The 22,135-nt window shown below is 44.7% G+C and overlaps 1 protein-coding gene across 2 annotated transcripts; it reads left to right on the forward strand.

The window, feature by feature from the left end:
• Positions 1-352: 352 nt before the first annotated feature.
• LOC133547945 (RE1-silencing transcription factor B-like) lies at positions 353-21,431 on the forward strand. 2 transcript variants are annotated; one of them, XM_061893411.1, is made up of 6 exons: positions 353-487; positions 4,806-5,053; positions 5,129-5,638; positions 11,001-11,161; positions 11,239-11,322; positions 16,692-21,431. In XM_061893411.1, the coding sequence occupies exons 2-6, from the start codon at positions 4,818-4,820 to the stop codon at positions 18,047-18,049; spliced, it is 2,349 nt and encodes a 782-aa protein (XP_061749395.1). In that variant the 5' UTR covers positions 353-487; positions 4,806-4,817; the 3' UTR covers positions 18,050-21,431. The 2 variants fall into 2 exon arrangements, with proteins under 2 accessions (XP_061749395.1, XP_061749394.1); XM_061893410.1 differs by having other exon boundaries at positions 4,809-5,053.
• The last annotated feature ends 704 nt before the right edge of the window (positions 21,432-22,135 follow it).

The raw sequence follows: 22,135 nt of genomic DNA on the forward strand, positions 1-22,135 counted from the left end.
ATATGTTGTTTATTATAAGTTGTACATGAATATAATATATGTTGTTTATTATAAGTTGTACATGAATATAATATATGTTGTTTATTATAAGTTGTACATGACTATAATATATGTTGTTTATTATAAGTTGTACATGAATATAATATATGTTGTTTATTATAAGTTGTACATGAATATAATAGATGTTGTTTATTATAAGTTGTACATGAATATAATATATGTTGTTTATTATAAGTTGTACATGAATATAATAGATGTTGTTTATTATAAGTTGTACATGAATATAATAGATGTTTATTATAAGTCAGTAAGTACATGTTAGGCGTGTGTGGCGGGGCTGCGTGATGACGTCACGAGGGCGACGTCAGCGGTGTGCAGGAATGTGCGCAAACTTTGACTTCTTTCTCTCCTTCTTCGCCGCCCTCGACCTGTTTAAAGTTGGCTCAATCTCAGCGGCACCTCGGAGAAGGTGGTGGCGGCAGTGCAGGTGAGTGTAGCGGGGCTGAGGGTGCGGGTCGTCGGCCTGAAAGACACATTTAGTCGGCTGCGGAGTGGCGGGCGGAGCAAAGTTTGCAGGAGTTGAGAGAAAATGGCGGCGGTGCAGGACGACGAGTCGCTGTCCTGTTTCTCATCTTTCTCATGTCCTGTTTCTCATCTTTCTCATGTCCTGTTTCTCATCTTTCTCATGTCCTGTTTCTCACCTGTCTCATGTCCTCCTAGTCACCACTTGCCTAATACTCTTACTTCTCCTCCTCGTCGTCTCGCTGCTCTTCACTTCCGCCAACTTAGCAGAAAGTTTCAAATGGAGGCAGCACGTCTCCTAACATCTTGTAATCACCTCCACTCTGCTCACCATTCTGCTCCCAATCACCTCCTCTCTGCTCCCAAGTCCGCTTCTCCTCTCCGTGCTCGACAGCAAGTTAGTTCCCTTCAAAGGGTTTCTGCTGCTTCATCACTCAACACGCGACAACTAACTTATTATTTTCCACATTTCAGCCACGTTAAAGCAAGAAAGTTTGCCATGTCAGCTGGCTGGAAGGCAGAACGTGTCAGAAAGTGTGAAAGTAGTCAAAGTGTCAGAAAGTGTCGCTGTCGACGGTGCTGGTGCTGCTTTCAAAATGGCGCCCATTGTTACTGCTTCACTCACAGGCCTCCTCCTGCTTTATTGTTTTTCATCTTTCACCTTCTAAACCTTTGTTTTCAATACTCAACATTTACATACAATCAAAGAAATAATAACAATCAAAACAAGTACAGAAACTGTACAAAACAAAACAGCACCAGGAGGTTGTAAACTCAATAAAGCAACTAATCAAGAATACAATACATATATATATATATATATATATATATATGCATGTATGTGTATATGTGTAACATAAATTAAAGCCATAGACTCATGCAAGTTGCATAAATAATCCACATTTGGAAGACAGCATCATCACTTTCACAGCTCTTCACTTGTTAAAAGTAGAAAGCATTTTAAAGCAGAGTTAGAATTATTTTTTTAAAGGCACAGAAAGAGGTTGGGTATTGAGAAACTTACATTTATGAATATAACTTAGCCAATAGTATCATAAGCTTGCAAAGGTCAAATTATTTTTCAAAAGTTTTCTCATACAGTGAAAATCCAAATAGCACATCTTTAATTCTATTTGTCATGAATATTGTCCAGGATGAAAGGACAGATAGTGATGGAGTGCTTTCACAGTCGTCTTAAATAATGTGCAGGTAACATAAGGTAAACAGTCATGTTACATAATGTGCAGGTAACATAAGGTAAACAATCATGTTACATAATGTGCAGGTAACATAAGGTAAACAGTCATGTTACATAATGTGCAGGTAACATAAGGTAAACAGTCATGTTACATAATGTGCAGGTAACATAAGGTAAACAATCATGTTACACAATGTGCAGGTAACATAAGGTAAACAGTCATGTTACATAATGTGCAGGTAACATAAGGTAAACAGTCATGTTACATAATGTGCAGGTAACATAAGTTAAACAGTCATGTTACATAAAGTGCAGGTAACAAGGTAAACAGTCATGTTACATAATGTGCAGGTAACATAATGTAAACAATCATGTTACATAATGTGCAGGTAACATAAGGTAAACAGTCATGTTACATAATGTGCAGGTAACAAGGTAAACAGTCATGTTACATAATGTGCAGGTAACATAAGGTAAACAGTCATGTTACATAATGTGCAGGCAACATAAGGTAAACAGTCATGTTACATAATGTGCAGGCAACGTAAGGTAAACAGTCATGTTACATAATGTGCAGGTAACAAGGTAAACAGTCATGTTACATAATGTGCAGGTAACATAAGGTAAACAGTCATGTTACATAATGTGCAGGTAACATAAGGTAAACAGTCATGTTACATAATGTGCAGGTAACATAAGGTAAACAGTAGGGGTGCAACCATACACAAAAATTTCAGTTCGGTACGTACCTCGGTTCAGAGGTCACGGTTCGGTTCATTTTCGGTACGGTAAGAAAACAACAAAATATAAATTTTTTGGTTATTTATTTACCAAATTTGCAAAATCTTCCACCGAAAATATTTTTCTTAGTGTAATATTTGATGTGAAGTAATGGGAACCTTGGTTAGGTCAATAATTCATAATAACATTGATTTTGATTCAATATTATGGTTTGAGCAATGACAGTTTGAAAGAAAAAAACAGCTTTGTTTTATTAGTTGACATTGCAACTTTTTCTAAATTATATTTAGCCTCTAAGCTTTTTTTTTTCACTTTTGTTATGTTTTTGTTTATTTTAATAGTATTTTTAGAATTTGCCATAGGCCTTTAAAACATTAGCTGTGGGCCGCAAATGGCTCCCGGGGCACACTTTTGACACCCCTGCTATAGGTAATAAAAATAAAATGTGATAAATGTACGTGTAAAAAGCAGAGCCTGACGATGCATGTGCGTTTATCATAACTCTCTCGCTCTCTCTGTCTCTGTCCATCCCCCCCCCACAATTTGTTTTGTTTTTAACTCCTTAACCCTGAACGTACATTAAAAATACACGCAACCATAACTTGAAATGCTGGACATTTGAGGCATTTAAGAAACTCCACCCTGACAGCCCCACAAAAGAGGACATGGCCGGTGAAAAGAGGAGGTATGGTCAGTCTATCGTAGCCCGGGCGCTGCTAGCATGCCGTGTGTTGTGCCTCGGTGTGCATTGTTTACACAACGTGCCGTACGCTACTTAATATGTCCGTGTGGAACTTGTTCAGTACACCTCCGAACTGAACCGAAACGGTACAAATACACATACCGTTACATCCCTAGTAAACAGTCATGTTACATAAGGTGCAGGTAACATAAGGTAACACTATAAGTAAGCACAATGAGTAAACACTAAAAACTATGAGTAAGCAGTAAACACTATGAGTAAACAAACACTAAGTAAACACGATGATCAAACAGTAAACACTCTTTAAGTAAACACTATGAGTAAACAGTAAACACTTTGTAAGTAAACCCTATGAGTAAACACTGTAAACACTGAGTAAAGAGTAAACACTCTTTAAGTAAACACTATGAGTAAACAGTAAACACTTTGTAAGTAAACCCTATGAGTAAACACTGTGTAAACACTGAGTAAAGAGTAAACACTCTTTAAGTAAACACTATGAGTAAACAGTAAACACTTTGTAAGTAAACCCTATGAGTAAACACTGTAAACACTGAGTAAAGAGTAAACACTCTTTAAGTAAACACTATGAGTAAACAGTAAACACTTTGTTAGTAAACCCTATGAGTAAACACTGTAAACACTGAGTAAAGAGTAAACACTCTTTAAGTAAACACTATGAGTAAACAGTAAACACTATGAGTAAACACTGTGTAAACACTGAGTAAAGAGTAAACACTCTTTAAGTAAACACTGAGTAAACAATAAACACTTTGTAAGTAAACCCTATGAGTAAACACTGTGTAAACACTGAGTAAAGAGTAAACACTCTTTAAGTAAACACTATGAGTAAACAGTAAACACTATGAGTAAACACTGTGTAAACACTGAGTAAAGAGTAAACACTCTTTAAGTAAACACTATGAGTAAACAGTAAACACTTTGTAAGTAAACCCTATGAGTAAACACTGTGTAAACACTGAGTAAAGAGTAAACACTCTTTAAGTAAACACTATGAGTAAACAATAAACACTTTGTAAGTAAACCCTATGAGTAAACACTGTGTAAACACTGAGTAAAGAGTAAACACTCTTTAAGTAAACACTATGAGTAAACAGTAAACACTATGAGTAAACACTGTGTAAACACTGAGTAAAGAGTAAACACTCTTTAAGTAAACACTATGAGTAAACAGTAAACACTTTGTAAGTAAACCCTATGAGTAAACACTGTGTAAACACTGAGTAAAGAGTAAACACTCTTTAAGTAAACACTATGAGTAAACAATAAACACTTTGTAAGTAAACCCTATGAGTAAACACTGTGTAAACACTGAGTAAAGAGTAAACACTCTTTAAGTAAACACTATGAGTAAACAGTAAACACTATGAGTAAACACTGTGTAAACACTGAGTAAAGAGTAAACACTTTAAGTAAACTATGAGTAAACAGTAAACACTATGAGTAAACACTCTGTAAGTAAACACTATGAGTAAACAGTAAACACTTTGTAAGTAAACACTATGAGTAAACAATTTGAGTAAAGAGTGTGAGTAAAGGTGGTGTGAGCGAGGCAGAAGAAGTGTGAGTTTGAAAAGGAGGCGACCTATGTGAGATGTAAGGTCCATGCTGTTGTCCCAGCAGGAAGTCAACATGGCCACATCCTCCATGTTCTCCATGGAGGCTTTTCCTGTTGGCGTCTCCATGATGGACGGCCATCAGAACCTGGGTGAGTTGGACAGAAACTCTGCCGCCCCTCAACTGGTGATGCTGGCCAACGTGGCGGTGGAGGGTTACGGCGAGGGCAGCGTGGCGGACGAGAAGGAGATGATGGAGCTGATGACGGTGGGCTGCAGCTACTCAGACAGCGAGGATGACAACGTCATCAGGTAGCTAGTGTGGCGTCCAGTCTACCCATGCGGTCACCTTGACAAGTGCTGACATGCTCCGCCCACTTTTCCCAGGTACACTTACGACAACCAAAACCCCGGTGAGGTCTGCAGTGTGGACTACTCCGAGACTGTGGGCCTTTGTGCTGTGCCAGGAATAAATGATGGCCAAGAGGACAAGGACTTGTCCCAAGACTCTGAAAGACCCAAAGCCCAGGCGGACCCCAAAGCCAAAGACGGGCCCCCTGGGCGGGTCCTGTCAGAGGCTGTGAAGAAGAAGAAGCCTCTTCACTGTAAACCCTGTCAGTTCCAAGCTGAGAACGAGGAGGAGTTTGTGGAACACCTGAGAACACATGCCAGCAAGAAGATGATGGTGATAAACCGGGTGAAGGGGCGGAGCAAAGGTCAACAGGCGGAAGCAGGCCAAGGTCAGTTGGCGTCCGGCGAGGAGGACGAGGAGGAGGAGGAGCCCAGCGCTGAGAGCAAAGGCTTGATTTGCTGCGAACGCTGCGGCTACAACACCAACCGCCTGGACCACTACGTGGCACACCTGAAACACCACACCAAGGAGGGCGACGACCACAGGTGTGAAGGCCTCCATGACACTTGTGTCTGCAGGGTGTTCAAGTGCACCCTCACTCACTACCATCTTGTTTGTCACCAAGACATCTTCTAACACTTGTGTCTGCAGGGTGTTCAAGTGCACCCTCACTCACTACTATCTTGTTTGTCACCAAGACATCTTCTAACACTTGTGTCTGCAGGGTGTTCAAGTGCACCCTCACTCACTACCATCTTGTTTGTCACCAAGACATCTTCTAACACTTGTGTCTGCAGGGTGTTCAAGTGCACCTTCACTCACTACTATCTTGTTTGTCACCAAGACATCTTCTAACACTTGTGTCTGCAGGGTGTTCAAGTGCACCCTCACTCACTACCATCTTGTTTGTCACCAAGACATCTTCTAACACTTGTGTCTGCAGGGTGTTCAAGTGCACCCTCACTCACTACCATCTTGTTTGTCACCAAGACATCTTCTAACACTTGTGTCTGCAGGGTGTTCAAGTGCACCCTCACTCACTACCATCTTGTTTGTCACCAAGACATCTTCTAACACTTGTGTCTGCAGGGTGTTCAAGTGCACCTTCACTCACTACTATCTTGTTTGTCACCAAGACATCTTCTAACACTTGTGTCTGCAGGGTGTTCAAGTGCACCCTCACTCACTACCATCTTGTTTGTCACCAAGACATCTTCTAACACTTGTGTCTGCAGGGTGTTCAAGTGCACCCTCACTCACTACCATCTTGTTTGTCACCAAGACATCTTCTAACACTTGTGTCTGCAGGGTGTTCAAGTGCACCCTCACTCACTACCATCTTGTTTGTCACCAAGACATCTTCTAACACTTGTGTCTGCAGGGTGTTCAAGTGCACCCTCACTCACTACTATCTTGTTTGTCACCAAGACATCTTCTAACACTTGTGTCTGCAGGGTGTTCAAGTGCACCTTCACTCACTACTATCTTGTTTGTCACCAAGACATCTTCTAACACTTGTGTCTGCAGGGTGTTCAAGTGCACCCTCACTCACTACCATCTTGTTTGTCACCAAGACATCTTCTAACACTTGTGTCTGCAGGGTGTTCAAGTGCACCCTCACTCACTACTATCTTGTTTGTCACCAAGACATCTTCTAACACTTGTGTCTGCAGGGTGTTCAAGTGCACCCTCACTCACTACCATCTTGTTTGTCACCAAGACATCTTCTAACACTTGTGTCTGCAGGGTGTTCAAGTGCACCCTCACTCACTACCATCTTGTTTGTCACCAAGACATCTTCTAACACTTGTGTCTGCAGGGTGTTCAAGTGCACCCTCACTCACTACCATCTTGTTTGTCACCAAGACATCTTCTAACACTTGTGTCTGCAGGGTGTTCAAGTGCACCCTCACTCACTACCATCTTGTTTGTCACCAAGACATCTTCTAACACTTGTGTCTGCAGGGTGTTCAAGTGCACCTTCACTCACTACTATCTTGTTTGTCACCAAGACATCTTCTAACACTTGTGTCTGCAGGGTGTTCAAGTGCACCCTCACTCACTACTATCTTGTTTGTCACCAAGACATCTTCTAACACTTGTGTCTGCAGGGTGTTCAAGTGCACCCTCACTCACTACCATCTTGTTTGTCACCAAGACATCTTCTAACACTTGTGTCTGCAGGGTGTTCAAGTGCACCCTCACTCACTACTATCTTGTTTGTCACCAAGACATCTTCTAACACTTGTGTCTGCAGGGTGTTCAAGTGCACCCTCACTCACTACTATCTTGTTTGTCACCAAGACATCTTCTAACACTTGTGTCTGCAGGGTGTTCAAGTGCACCCTCACTCACTACCATCTTGTTTGTCACCAAGACATCTTCTAACACTTGTGTCTGCAGGGTGTTCAAGTGCACCCTCACTCACTACCATCTTGTTTGTCACCAAGACATCTTCTAACACTTGTGTCTGCAGGGTGTTCAAGTGCACCCTCACTCACTACCATCTTGTTTGTCACCAAGACATCTTCTAACACTTGTGTCTGCAGGGTGTTCAAGTGCACCCTCACTCACTACCATCTTGTTTGTCACCAAGACATCTTCTAACACTTGTGTCTGCAGGGTGTTCAAGTGCACCCTCACTCACTACCATCTTGTTTGTCACCAAGACATCTTCTAACACTTGTGTCTGCAGGGTGTTCAAGTGCACCTTCACTCACTACTATCTTGTTTGTCACCAAGACATCTTCTAACACTTGTGTCTGCAGGGTGTTCAAGTGCACCCTCACTCACTACTATCTTGTTTGTCACCAAGACATCTTCTAACACTTGTGTCTGCAGGGTGTTCAAGTGCACCCTCACTCACTACCATCTTGTTTGTCACCAAGACATCTTCTAACACTTGTGTCTGCAGGGTGTTCAAGTGCACCCTCACTCACTACTATCTTGTTTGTCACCAAGACATCTTCTAACACTTGTGTCTGCAGGGTGTTCAAGTGCACCCTCACTCACTACTATCTTGTTTGTCACCAAGACATCTTCTAACACTTGTGTCTGCAGGGTGTTCAAGTGCACCCTCACTCACTACCATCTTGTTTGTCACCAAGACATCTTCTAACACTTGTGTCTGCAGGGTGTTCAAGTGCACCCTCACTCACTACCATCTTGTTTGTCACCAAGACATCTTCTAACACTTGTGTCTGCAGGGTGTTCAAGTGCACCCTCACTCACTACCATCTTGTTTGTCACCAAGACATCTTCTAACACTTGTGTCTGCAGGGTGTTCAAGTGCACCCTCACTCACTACCATCTTGTTTGTCACCAAGACATCTTCTAACACTTGTGTCTGCAGGGTGTTCAAGTGCACCTTCACTCACTACTATCTTGTTTGTCACCAAGACATCTTCTAACACTTGTGTCTGCAGGGTGTTCAAGTGCACCCTCACTCACTACTATCTTGTTTGTCACCAAGACATCTTCTAACACTTGTGTCTGCAGGGTGTTCAAGTGCACCCTCACTCACTACCATCTTGTTTGTCACCAAGACATCTTCTAACACTTGTGTCTGCAGGGTGTTCAAGTGCACCCTCACTCACTACCATCTTGTTTGTCACCAAGACATCTTCTAACACTTGTGTCTGCAGGGTGTTCAAGTGCACCCTCACTCACTACCATCTTGTTTGTCACCAAGACATCTTCTAACACTTGTGTCTGCAGGGTGTTCAAGTGCACCCTCACTCACTACCATCTTGTTTGTCACCAAGACATCTTCTAACACTTGTGTCTGCAGGGTGTTCAAGTGCACCCTCACTCACTACTATCTTGTTTGTCACCAAGACATCTTCTAACACTTGTGTCTGCAGGGTGTTCAAGTGCACCCTCACTCACTACCATCTTGTTTGTCACCAAGACATCTTCTAACACTTGTGTCTGCAGGGTGTTCAAGTGCACCCTCACTCACTACCATCTTGTTTGTCACCAAGACATCTTCTAACACTTGTGTCTGCAGGGTGTTCAAGTGCACCCTCACTCACTACCATCTTGTTTGTCACCAAGACATCTTCTAACACTTGTGTCTGCAGGGTGTTCAAGTGCACCCTCACTCACTACCATCTTGTTTGTCACCAAGACATCTTCTAACACTTGTGTCTGCAGGGTGTTCAAGTGCACCTTCACTCACTACTATCTTGTTTGTCACCAAGACATCTTCTAACACTTGTGTCTGCAGGGTGTTCAAGTGCACCCTCACTCACTACCATCTTGTTTGTCACCAAGACATCTTCTAACACTTGTGTCTGGAGGGTGTTCAAGTGCACCCTCACTCACTACCATCTTGTTTGTCACCAAGACATCTTCTAACACTTGTGTCTGCAGGGTGTTCAAGTGCACCTTCACTCACTACTATCTTGTTTGTCACCAAGACATCTTCTAACACTTGTGTCTGCAGGGTGTTCAAGTGCACCTTCACTCACTACTATCTTGTTTGTCACCAAGACATCTTCTAACACTTGTGTCTGCAGGGTGTTCAAGTGCACCCTCACTCACTACCATCTTGTTTGTCACCAAGACATCTTCTAACACTTGTGTCTGCAGGGTGTTCAAGTGCACCCTCACTCACTACTATCTTGTTTGTCACCAAGACATCTTCTAACACTTGTGTCTGCAGGGTGTTCAAGTGCACCCTCACTCACTACCATCTTGTTTGTCACCAAGACATCTTCTAACACTTGTGTCTGCAGGGTGTTCAAGTGCACCCTCACTCACTACCATCTTGTTTGTCACCAAGACATCTTCTAACACTTGTGTCTGCAGGGTGTTCAAGTGCACCCTCACTCACTACCATCTTGTTTGTCACCAAGACATCTTCTAACACTTGTGTCTGCAGGGTGTTCAAGTGCACCTTCACTCACTACTATCTTGTTTGTCACCAAGACATCTTCTAACACTTGTGTCTGCAGGGTGTTCAAGTGCACCCTCACTCACTACCATCTTGTTTGTCACCAAGACATCTTCTAACACTTGTGTCTGCAGGGTGTTCAAGTGCACCTTCACTCACTACTATCTTGTTTGTCACCAAGACATCTTCTAACACTTGTGTCTGCAGGGTGTTCAAGTGCACCTTCACTCACTACTATCTTGTTTGTCACCAAGACATCTTCTAACACTTGTGTCTGCAGGGTGTTCAAGTGCACCCTCACTCACTACCATCTTGTTTGTCACCAAGACATCTTCTAACACTTGTGTCTGCAGGGTGTTCAAGTGCACCCTCACTCACTACTATCTTGTTTGTCACCAAGACATCTTCTAACACTTGTGTCTGCAGGGTGTTCAAGTGCACCCTCACTCACTACCATCTTGTTTGTCACCAAGACATCTTCTAACACTTGTGTCTGCAGGGTGTTCAAGTGCACCCTCACTCACTACCATCTTGTTTGTCACCAAGACATCTTCTAACACTTGTGTCTGCAGGGTGTTCAAGTGCACCCTCACTCACTACTATCTTGTTTGTCACCAAGACATCTTCTAACACTTGTGTCTGCAGGGTGTTCAAGTGCACCCTCACTCACTACCATCTTGTTTGTCACCAAGACATCTTCTAACACTTGTGTCTGCAGGGTGTTCAAGTGCACCCTCACTCACTACCATCTTGTTTGTCACCAAGACATCTTCTAACACTTGTGTCTGCAGGGTGTTCAAGTGCACCCTCACTCACTACTATCTTGTTTGTCACCAAGACATCTTCTAACACTTGTGTCTGCAGGGTGTTCAAGTGCACCTTCACTCACTACCATCTTGTTTGTCACCAAGACATCTTCTAACACTTGTGTCTGCAGGGTGTTCAAGTGCACCCTCACTCACTACCATCTTGTTTGTCACCAAGACATCTTCTAACACTTGTGTCTGCAGGGTGTTCAAGTGCACCTTGTGTGCATACAGCACCATCAGTCAGTACCACTGGAGGAAACACCTGAGGAACCATTTCCCCAGCAAGCTGCACACCTGCACTCAGTGTTCCTACTACTCAGACCGCAAGAGCAACTACATCCAGCACATCCGCACACACACAGGTGCGCCTCATTGCTGCATGCTAACCTGCTCTGTGGCGCGCCTCATTCCTGCATGCTACCCTGCTGTGGCCTTCTAGGTGTGCGCCCTTTCCAGTGCCCGTTCTGCCAGTACTCCAGCTCCCAGAAGACCCACCTGACCAGACACATGAGGACTCACTCAGGTCAGTCACAGCACAATACTTCCAATTGTTGACTTGTCTTTCTTCACTCATGCACTCCATGGAGGAGAGACACGGTAAACAATTTTATCACTTCTTTCTGGGTGCTCTTCTCTCATGACATATGCAGTGTTTCCTATACTCTACATGTACAGTATCGCTTCATACAAACACACAAGACATTTGCAGTGTTTCCTATACTCTACATGTACAGTAATACACACACACAGATGACATATGCAGTGTATGTCACACTGTACATGTACAGTAATATCACACACATGATATATGCAGTGTTTGCCATGTATTGTTTGTCACTAAAGATGGCTCAAGTTCACATTTCAACCACTGCCTTTACTTTTCTAGCTAGCAAGCTGGTGCCAGTAGTGGAGTTAATCAAAGGGAAGTCATGGAATTAATCAAAGGGCAGTCATGGAGTTAATCAAAGGGCAGTCACGGAGTTAATCAAAGGGCAGTCACGGAGTTAATCAAAGGGCAGTCACGGAGTTAATCAAAGGGCAGTCACGGAGTTAATCAAAGGGCAGTCACGGAGTTAATCAAAGGGCAGTCACGGAGTTAATCAAAGGGCAGTCACGGAGTTAATCAAAGGGCAGTCACGGAGTTAATCAAAGGGCAGTCACGGAGTTAATCAAAGGGAAGTCATGGAGTTAATCAAAGGGCAGTCACAGAGTTAATCAAAGGGAAGTCATGGAATTAATCAAAGGGCAGTCATGGAGTTAATCAAAGGGCAGTCATGGAGTTAATCAAAGGGAAGTCATGGAATTAATCAAAGGGCAGTCATGGAGTTAATCAAAGGGCAGTCATGGAGTTAATCAAAGGGCAGTCACGGAGTTAATCAAAGGGCTGTCACGGAGTTAATCAAAGGGCAGTCATGGAGTTAATCAAAGGGCAGTCATGGAGTTAATCAAAGGGCAGTCACGGAGTTAATCAAAGGGAAGTCATGGTGTTAATCAAAGGGCAGTCACGGAGTTAATCAAAGGGCAGTCATGGAGTTAATCAAAGGGCAGTCATGGAGTTAATCAAAGGGAAGTCACAGAGTTAATCAAAGGGCAGTCACGGAGTTAATCAAAGGGCAAAGGGCAGTCACGGAGTTAATCAAAGGGCAGTCATGGAGTTAATCAAAGGGCAGTCATGGAGTTAATCAAAGGGCAGTCATGGAGTTAATCAAAGGGCAAAGGGCAGTCACGGAGTTAATCAAAGGGCAGTCACGGAGTAAATCAAAGGGCAGTCACTGAGTTAATCAAAGGGCAGTCACGGAGTTAATCAAAGGGCAGTCATGGAGTTAATCAAAGGGCAGTCATGGAGTTAATCAAAGGGCAAAGGGCAGTCACGGAGTTAATCAAAGGGCAGTCATGGAGTTAATCAAAGGGCAGTCACGGAGTTAATCAAAGGGCAGTCACGGAGTTAATCAAAGGGCAGTCACGGAGTTAATCAAAGGGCAGTCATGGAGTTAATCAAAGGGCAGTCACGGAGTTAATCAAAGGGAAGTCATGGAGTTAATCAAAGGGCAGTCACAGAGTTAATCAAAGGGAAGTCATGGAATTAATCAAAGGGAAGTCATGGAATTAATCAAAGGGCAGTCATGGAGTTAATCAAAGGGCAGTCATGGAGTTAATCAAAGGGCAGTCACGGAGTTAATCAAAGGGCAGTCACGGAGTTAATCAAAGGGCAGTCACGGAGTTAATCAAAGGGCAGTCACGGAGTTAATCAAAGGGCAGTCATGGAGTTAATCAAAGGGCAGTCACGGAGTTAATCAAAGGGAAGTCATGGAGTTAATCAAAGGGCAGTCACGGAGTTAATCAAAGGGCAGTCACAGAGTTAATCAAAGGGAAGTCATGGAATTAATCAAAGGGCAGTCACGGAGTTAATCAAAGGGCAGTCACGGAGTTAATCAAAGGGCAGTCACGGAGTTAATCAAAGGGCAGTCACGGAGTTAATCAAAGGGCAGTCACGGAGTTAATCAAAGGGCAGTCACGGAGTTAATCAAAGGGCAGTCACAGAGTTAATCAAAGGGCAGTCACGGTGTTAATCAAAGGGCAGTCACGGAGTTAATCAAAGGGCAGTCACGGAGTTAATCAAATGGCAGTCACGGAGTTAATCAAAGGGCAGTCAAGGAGTTAATCAAAGGGCAGTCACGGAGTTAATCAAAGGGCAGTCACGGAGTTAATCAAAGGGCAGTCACGGAGTTAATCAAAGGGCAGTCACGGAGTTAATCAAAGGGCAGTCACGGAGTTAATCAAAGGGCAGTCACGGAGTTAATCAAAGGGCAGTCACGGAGTTAATCAAAGGGCAGTCACGGAGTTAATCAAAGGGCAGTCACGGAGTTAATCAAAGGGCAGTCATGGAGTTCATCAAAGGGCAGTCACGGAGTTAATCAAAGGGCAGTCATGGAGTTCATCAAAGGGCAGTCACGGAGTTAATCAAAGGGCAGTCATGGAGTTCATCATTATTATAATCCTGATTGTGTCATGTGTAGTAACATATGGTTGTGTAACAACACTTGTCATTATGATTGTGTCATGTGTAGTAACATATGGTTGTGTAACAACACTTGTCATTATGATTGTGTCATGTGTAGTAACATATGGTTGTGTAACAACACTTGTCATTATGATTGTGTCATGTGTAGTAACATATGGTTGTGTAACAACACTTGTCATTATGATTGTGTCATGTGTAGTAACATATGGTTGTGTAACAACACTTGTCATTATGATTGTGTCATGTGACTTCTTCCCACAAGTGAAAGGCAGCGCAGCTCAACTAAGCCCACAGTGCTGTTGTACAGCCAGCAGTGCTCCAAGCATCATTTATCACTGCATGACTTGTCAATAGTGTTCTCTCTCTCTCTCTGTGTGGTGATTCTGAAGAAATGTAGCAAACTAAGAAATACAAATGGTATCCAGTAGGGCTGTGAGTCTTTGGGTGTCCCACAATTCGATTCAATATCATTTCTTGGGGTCGCAATTCGATCATATATCGATTTTTTTCGATTCAACGCGATTCTCGATTCAAAAACGATATTTTTCCGATTCAAAAGGATTGTGTATTCATTCAATACATAGATTTCAGCAGGATCTACCCCAGTCTGCTGACATGCTAGCAGAGTAGTAGATTTAAAAAAAAAAATGCTTTTCTAATTGTAAAGGACAATATTTTATCACCTGATTGCAAGAATGTAAATTTGTTTGAACTATTAAAGGAAGCAAAAATCTGACTTATTTTATCTTTGTGCAAACATTGGACACAGTGTGTTGTCCAGCTTATGAGATGCCATGCAAGTGTAAGCCACTGTGACACTATTGTTCTTTTTGATTATTTGTATAAATGTCTAATGATAATGTCAATGAGGGATTTTTGATCACTGCTATGCTGAAATTATAACTAATATTGATACTGTTGATAATATTCATTTTTGTTTCATTACTTTTGGTTTGTTCTGTGTGGTGTTTGTGTCTCCTCTCAATTGTTCTGTTTATTGGGGTTCTGAGTGTTGCTGGCTCAGCTTTGCTTTTGGAATTGGATTATGGTGTTGTTGTGTAGTGGTTTGTTGGATTGATGAAACAAAATTAAAAATGAGAATTGATTCTGAATCGCACAACGTATTCGAATCGATTTTTTTTCCCACACCCCTAGTATCCAGATAATACTTAAATAGGAAATAATAAACTTTCAAAGAATATCAAACTAACCTTTATCCAGGTGATCACTAAAATCTGCTCCCTTTTTCTAGTTGTTTCCTAACATCTTTCACACTTGATCATGACCTCCAGGAACTCTGGAGCAACGTTTGGCATTTCAACACTTCATACATCCCAAACAACACAAGCACAGGGAACTGTTGCTTTGGAAAAGGCTGAATGGTGTCTGGTACCCATTCAGAACAGCTCTAGTGCCCATTGAGAACAGCTCTGGTACCCATTCAGAACAGTTCCGGTATCCATTGAGAACAGTGCTGGTATCCATTCAAAACCGTTCTGGTATCCATTGAGAACATCACCTAGTACTCATTAAGAGCAGCGCCTAGTACCCATTGAGAACAGCTCTAGTACCCATTGAGAACAGCTCTGGTACCCATTCAGAACAGTTCCGGTATCCATTGAGAACAGTGCTAGTATCCATTCAAAACCGTTCTGGTATCCATTGAGAACATCACCTAGTACTCATTAAGAGCAGCGCCTAGTACCCATTGAGAACAGCTCTAGTACCCATTGAGAACAGCTCTGGTACCCATTCAGAACATTTCTGGTATCCATTGAGAACAGCACCTAGTACTCATTGAGAACAGCGCCTAGTTATATTCAGAACAGCTCTGGTACCCATTGAGAAGAGCTCTGGTATCCATTGAGAACAGCGCCTAGTACTCATTGAGAACAGCGCCTAGTTATATTCAGAACAGCTCTGGTACCCATTGAGAAGAGCTCTGGTATCCATTGAGAACAGCGCCTAGTACCCATTGAGAACAGCTTTAGTACCCATTGAGAACAGCACCTAGTACCCATTGAGAACAGCTTTAGTACCCATTGAGAACAGCACCTAGTACCCATTGAGAACAGCTTTAGTACCCATTGAGAACAGCACCTAGTACCCATTGAGAACAGCTTTAGTACCCATTGAGAACAGCACCTAGTACCCATTGAGAACAGCTTTAGTACCCATTGAGAACAGCCAGCTTGACCACTGCGCAAATGTATTAGGTAGTACTTGACACACATAGTGTACTTGTAGTGTACACACACATAGTGTACTTGTAGTGTACACACACATAGTGTACTTGTAGTGTACACACACAGTGTACTTGTAGTGTACACACACATAGTGTACTTGTAGTGTACACACACATAGTGTACTTGTAGTGTACACACACATAGTGTACTTGTAGTGTACACACACAGTGTACTTGTAGTGTACACACACATAGTGTACTTGTAGTGTGCACACAGTGTACTTGTAGTGTACACACATAGTGTACTTGTAGTGTACACACACAGTGTACTTGTAGTGTACACACATAGTGTACTTGTAGTGTACACACACAGTGTACTTGTAGTGTACACACATAGTGTACTTGTAGTGTACACACACAGTGTACTTGTAGTGTACACACATAGTGTACTTGTAGTGTACACACACATAGTGTACTTGTAGTGTACACACACATAGTGTACTTGTAGTGTACACACACATAGTGTACTTGTAGTGTACACACACATAGTGTACTTGTAGTGTACACACACATAGTGTACTTGTAGTGTACACACACAATTTAGTGTAGTTGTCAGTAGGCATTGCTAACAGTGTGTGTGTGTGTGTGTGTGTGTGTGTGTGTGTGTGTGTGTGTGTGTGTGCAGGTGAGCGACCCTTCAAGTGTGAGAGCTGCGACTACCTGGCGGCCAATCAGCACGAGGTGACCCGGCACGCCCGGCAGGTCCACAACGGCCCCAAGCCCCTGGTGTGTCCTTACTGCGACTACAAAACTGCTGACCGAAGCAACTTCAAGAAGCACGTGGAGCTCCACCTCAACCCTCGCCAGTTCCTCTGCCCGCTCTGCAAGTACGCCGCCTCCAAGAAGTGCAACCTGCAGTACCACATCAAGTCTCGCCATGCGGGCTGCCAGGTCACGCTGGACGTCTCCAAGGTCAAACTGCGCCTGAAGAAACAGCAGTCCTCCACCAAGGTGGACCAGGAGGAGGACGAGGAGGAGCCTGACCAGGAGCACAAATCCTCAGACCCTGTCAAGAAACAGCAGTCCTCCAACAAGGTGGACCACGAGGAGGAGCCTGACCAGGAGCACAAATCCTCAGACCCCGTCAAGAAACAGCAGTCCTCCACCAAGGTGGACCAGGAGGAGGACGAGGAGGAGCCTGACCGGGAGCACAAACCCTCAGACTTTGTCAATCTGTCCTCGGACCAAGGGCAAGAACCCAAGGAAGCTCCCAGGCAAGGTAAGGTGGCCAAGACCGACAAGTGGGACGGCAGAGCAAAGAAGACCAAGGAGAACCAGCAGGATGTGAGCGCCACCAAGACCAAGAGAAGAGCCAAGAAGGCAGCAGCTGACGGACCACCTGACCCGCCTCAAGATGGCCACCGTGTGCAGACCAAAGGGGGAGGAGCCGAGAAGCCTAGAGGAGCCAGAGCAGAGGAACCCGCTCAGACTCTGGTCCACCAGGAGCGTCTTCAGAAGAGAGAGAAGGGCAGGAAGAGAGGGGCGGGGTCCTCCAGCGGGCCCGCCCCCAAAGCCCGGCGGCTCAGACCCGGCAGCAAGTCCGCTTCCAGGGAGCAGGTGAGCGAGGAGTCCGCCAAGAGGACCAGGAGCTCCACCAGGAAGTGCCCCCCGCCAAAGGTACAGGAGAGCTCCGTCAAGACCACATGTGAGGCGAGCACCACGCCACACCACACTCAAGACCTCCCCCTTTCCTCGCCGCCACCGGACAAAATGGCCGAAGCCGAAGACGACGAAGGTGTCCACAGCAGCCACGAAGGAGCCAGCGACATCAGCGACTGCGCCTCGGAAGGCAGCGTGGACTCTGGCCTCAACAGCAACGCCGCCAACAACGACCCCGACACCCCCACCCAGGAGGTCCCCTCCCCCACCCAGCTCAAGAGTCACATGTGCATCTTCTGTGACCGCCACTTCCCCCTGGAGGCCGAGTACCGCCGCCACCTCAACCGCCACCTGGTCAACGTCTACTACATGGACCACCAGTAGCACGATGACGTCATCACGTCGACTACGTAGGATGATGTCATCACGTGGACTACATGGACACCTAGTAGGATGATGTCATCACGTGGACCACCAGTAGGATGATGACATCATGTAGACTGCGTGGACCACCAGTAGGATGATGTCATCATGTAGACTGCGTGGACCACCAGTAGGATGAGGTCATCATGTAGACTGCGTGGACCACCAGTAGGATGATGTCATCATGTAGACTGCGTGGACCACCAGTAGGATGATGATGACATGTAGACTGCGTGGACCACCAGTAGGATGATGTCATCATGTAGACTGCGTGGACCACCAGTAGGATGATGTCATCATGTAGACTGCGTGGACCACCAGTAGGATGATGACATCATGTAGACTGCGTGGACCACCAGTAGGATGATGACATCATGTAGACTGCGTGGACCACCAGTAGGATGATGTCATCATGTAGACTGCGTGGACCACCAGTAGGATGATGTCATCATGTAGACCACCAGTAGGATGATGTCATCATGTAGACTGCGTGGACCACCAGTAGGATGATGACATCATGTAGACTGCGTGGACCACCAGTAGGATGATGACATCATGTAGACTGTGTGGACCACCAGTAGGATGATGACATCATGTAGACTACGTGGACCACCAGTAGGATGATGACATCATGTAGACTGCGTGGACCACCAGTAGGATGATGACATCATGTAGACTGCGTGGACCACCAGTAGGATGATGCCATCATGTAGACTGCGTGGACCACCAGTAGGATGATGTCATCATGTAGACTGCGTGGACCACCAGTAGGATGATGTCATCATGTAGACTGCGTGGACCACCAGTAGGATGATGACATCATGTAGACCACCAGTAGGATGATGTCATCATGTAGACCACCAGTAGGATGATGACATCATGTAGACTGCGTGGACCACCAGTAGGATGATGACATCATGTAGACTGCGTGGACCACCAGTAGGATGATGTCATCATGTAGACTGCGTGGACCACCAGTAGGATGATGACATCATGTAGACCACCAGTAGGATGATGTCATCATGTAGACCACCAGTAGGATGATGACATCATGTAGACTGCGTGGACCACCAGTAGGATGATGTCATCATGTAGACTACGTGGACCACCAGTAGGATGATGTCATCATGTAGACTACGTGGACCACCAGTAGGATGATGACATCATGTAGACTACGTGGACCACCAGTAGGATGATGACATCATGTAGACTGCGTGGACCACCAGTAGGATGATGACATCATGTAGACTGCGTGGACCACCAGTAGGATGATGACATCATGTAGACTGCGTGGACCACCAGTAGGATGATGTCATCATGTAGACTGCGTGGACCACCAGTAGGATGATGTCATCATGTAGACTGCGTGGACCACCAGTAGGATGATGACATCATGTAGACCACCAGTAGGATGATGTCATCATGTAGACCACCAGTAGGATGATGACATCATGTAGACTGCGTGGACCACCAGTAGGATGATGACATCATGTAGACTGCGTGGACCACCAGTAGGATGATGTCATCATGTAGACTGCGTGGACCACCAGTAGGATGATGACATCATGTAGACCACCAGTAGGATGATGTCATCATGTAGACCACCAGTAGGATGATGACATCATGTAGACTGCGTGGACCACCAGTAGGATGATGTCATCATGTAGACCACCAGTAGGATGATGACATCATGTAGACTGCGTGGACCACCAGTAGGATGATGACATCATGTAGACTGCGTGGACCACCAGTAGGATGATGTCATCATGTAGACTGCGTGGACCACCAGTAGGATGATGACATCATGTAGACTGCGTGGACCACCAGTAGGATGATGTCATCATGTAGACTGCGTGGACCACCAGTAGGATGATGTCATCATGTAGACCACCAGTAGGATGATGTCATCATGTAGACCACCAGTAGGATGATGACATCATGTAGACTGTGTGGACCACCAGTAGGATGATGACATCATGTAGACTGTGTGGACCACCAGTAGGATGATGTCATCATGTAGACTGCGTGGACCACCAGTAGGATGATGTCATCACGTGGACTGCGTGGACCACCAGTAGGATGATGACATCATGTAGACTGTGTGGACCACCAGTAGGATGATGACATCATGTAGACTACGTGGACCACCAGTAGGATGATGACATCATGTAGACTGCGTGGACCACCAGTAGGATGATGACATCATGTAGACTGCGTGGACCACCAGTAGGATGATGACATCATGTAGACTGCGTGGACCACCAGTAGGATGATGTCATCATGTAGACTGCGTGGACCACCAGTAGGATGATGACATCATGTAGACCACCAGTAGGATGATGTCATCATGTAGACTGCGTGGACCACCAGTAGGATGATGACATCATGTAGACTGCGTGGACCACCAGTAGGATGATGTCATCATGTAGACTGCGTGGACCACCAGTAGGATGATGTCATCATGTAGACCACCAGTAGGATGATGTCATCATGTAGACCACCAGTAGGATGATGACATCATGTAGACTGTGTGGACCACCAGTAGGATGATGACATCATGTAGACTGCGTGGACCACCAGTAGGATGATGACATCATGTAGACTGCGTGGACCACCAGTAGGATGATGACATCATGTAGACTGCGTGGACCACCAGTAGGATGATGTCATCATGTAGACTGCGTGGACCACCAGTAGGATGTCATCATGTAGACCACCAGTAGGATGATGTCATCATGTAGACCACCAGTAGGATGATGACATCATGTAGACTGTGTGGACCACCAGTAGGATGATGACATCATGTAGACTGCGTGGACCACCAGTAGGATGATGACATCATGTAGACTACGTGGACCACCAGTAGGATGATGTCATCATGTAGACTACGTGGACGCCCAGTAGGATGATGACATCATGTAGACTGTGTGGACCACCAGTAGGATGATGTCATCATGTAGACTGCGTGGACCACCAGTAGGATGATGTCATCATGTAGACTACGTGGACGCCCAGTAGGATGATGTCATCACATTTAGGATATGGACACCAAGTAGGATGATGTCATCACATGGACTACATGGACACCAGTAGGATGATGTCATCACATGGACTACATGGACACCAGTAGGATGATGTCATCACGTCTACTACGTGGACACCCAGTATGATGTCATCATGTTTTCGATTTGGACACCAAGTGTGATGATGTCATCACATGGACCGATTCTTAAGGTCAAAGGTCAACAGCATGAATTTTCTCTGACAATCAGACCTTTTTTTTCCTTCTACTTTCTGAGCGCTTGTCAGACTTTGTGCAATAAATCATTTTTCATATCAACAATGTTGTGAAGATATGCTGGCTTTCACACCTCATGACTGACGTGCTCATTGTTAGTTTGTGTGCACACAAGTTGTGTTGATGTGCTTGCTCATTGTTAGTTTGTGTGCACACAAGTTGTGTTGATGTGCTTGCTCATTGTTAGTTTGTGTGCACACAAGTTGTGTTGATGTGCTTGCTCATTGTTAGTTTGTGTGCACACAAGTTGTGTTGTGTTGATTCAACTCACAACCTTTACATTTGCCAACAAGGAAGGCAGACTGAGCGTGGCATCAAGGTGAATAAAAAGCTGTCTGATTAGTGGCAGACTGCAGGTGAGCCTGCCCCCCACTGAGCAGAGGCAGGTGGTTGCCATAGAAACCCAAACAAACCCAGAGGTGCACAAAATATGAAGCTCGTCAGCAACAGCCTTAGCTGCTTTGTTCTTTGTTGTGTAGGCCTGCACACATCTTGTGAAGTAGTCCATGACTGTTAGCACAAAGTCCTAAACAGGCTTACACTTTTCCAGCTGTCTTCCGTCTACGCCCGCTCACAGGTGGAGGCAAGAGCACCCCTGGGCGACGTGCCAAAACCTTCTAAAGCCAACTCGAGGACGTGGCAACAGACAAAAGCAAAGGTGAGACAACTCTCAGCGGTGGATCACTCGGCTGGTGCGTGAATGAAGGAGGCAGCGAGCTGCGAGAACTAAAGTGACTTGCAGGACACAT

This window comes from Nerophis ophidion, unplaced genomic scaffold, assembly GCF_033978795.1.
Source record: "Nerophis ophidion isolate RoL-2023_Sa unplaced genomic scaffold, RoL_Noph_v1.0 HiC_scaffold_289, whole genome shotgun sequence".
Taxonomy (NCBI): domain Eukaryota; kingdom Metazoa; phylum Chordata; class Actinopteri; order Syngnathiformes; family Syngnathidae; genus Nerophis; species Nerophis ophidion.

Bases quoted from the DNA above. Each gene is read 5' to 3' on its own strand.
- LOC133547945 (XM_061893411.1), top strand. From the start codon at position 4,818: ATGGCCACATCCTCCATGTTCTCCATGGAGGCTTTTCCTGTTGGCGTC. The intron at 5,054-5,128 runs GTAGCTAGTGTG...CACTTTTCCCAG, and splicing joins GAGGATGACAACGTCATCAG to GTACACTTACGACAACCAAA. The intron at 11,162-11,238 runs GTGCGCCTCATT...GTGGCCTTCTAG, and splicing joins GCACATCCGCACACACACAG to GTGTGCGCCCTTTCCAGTGC.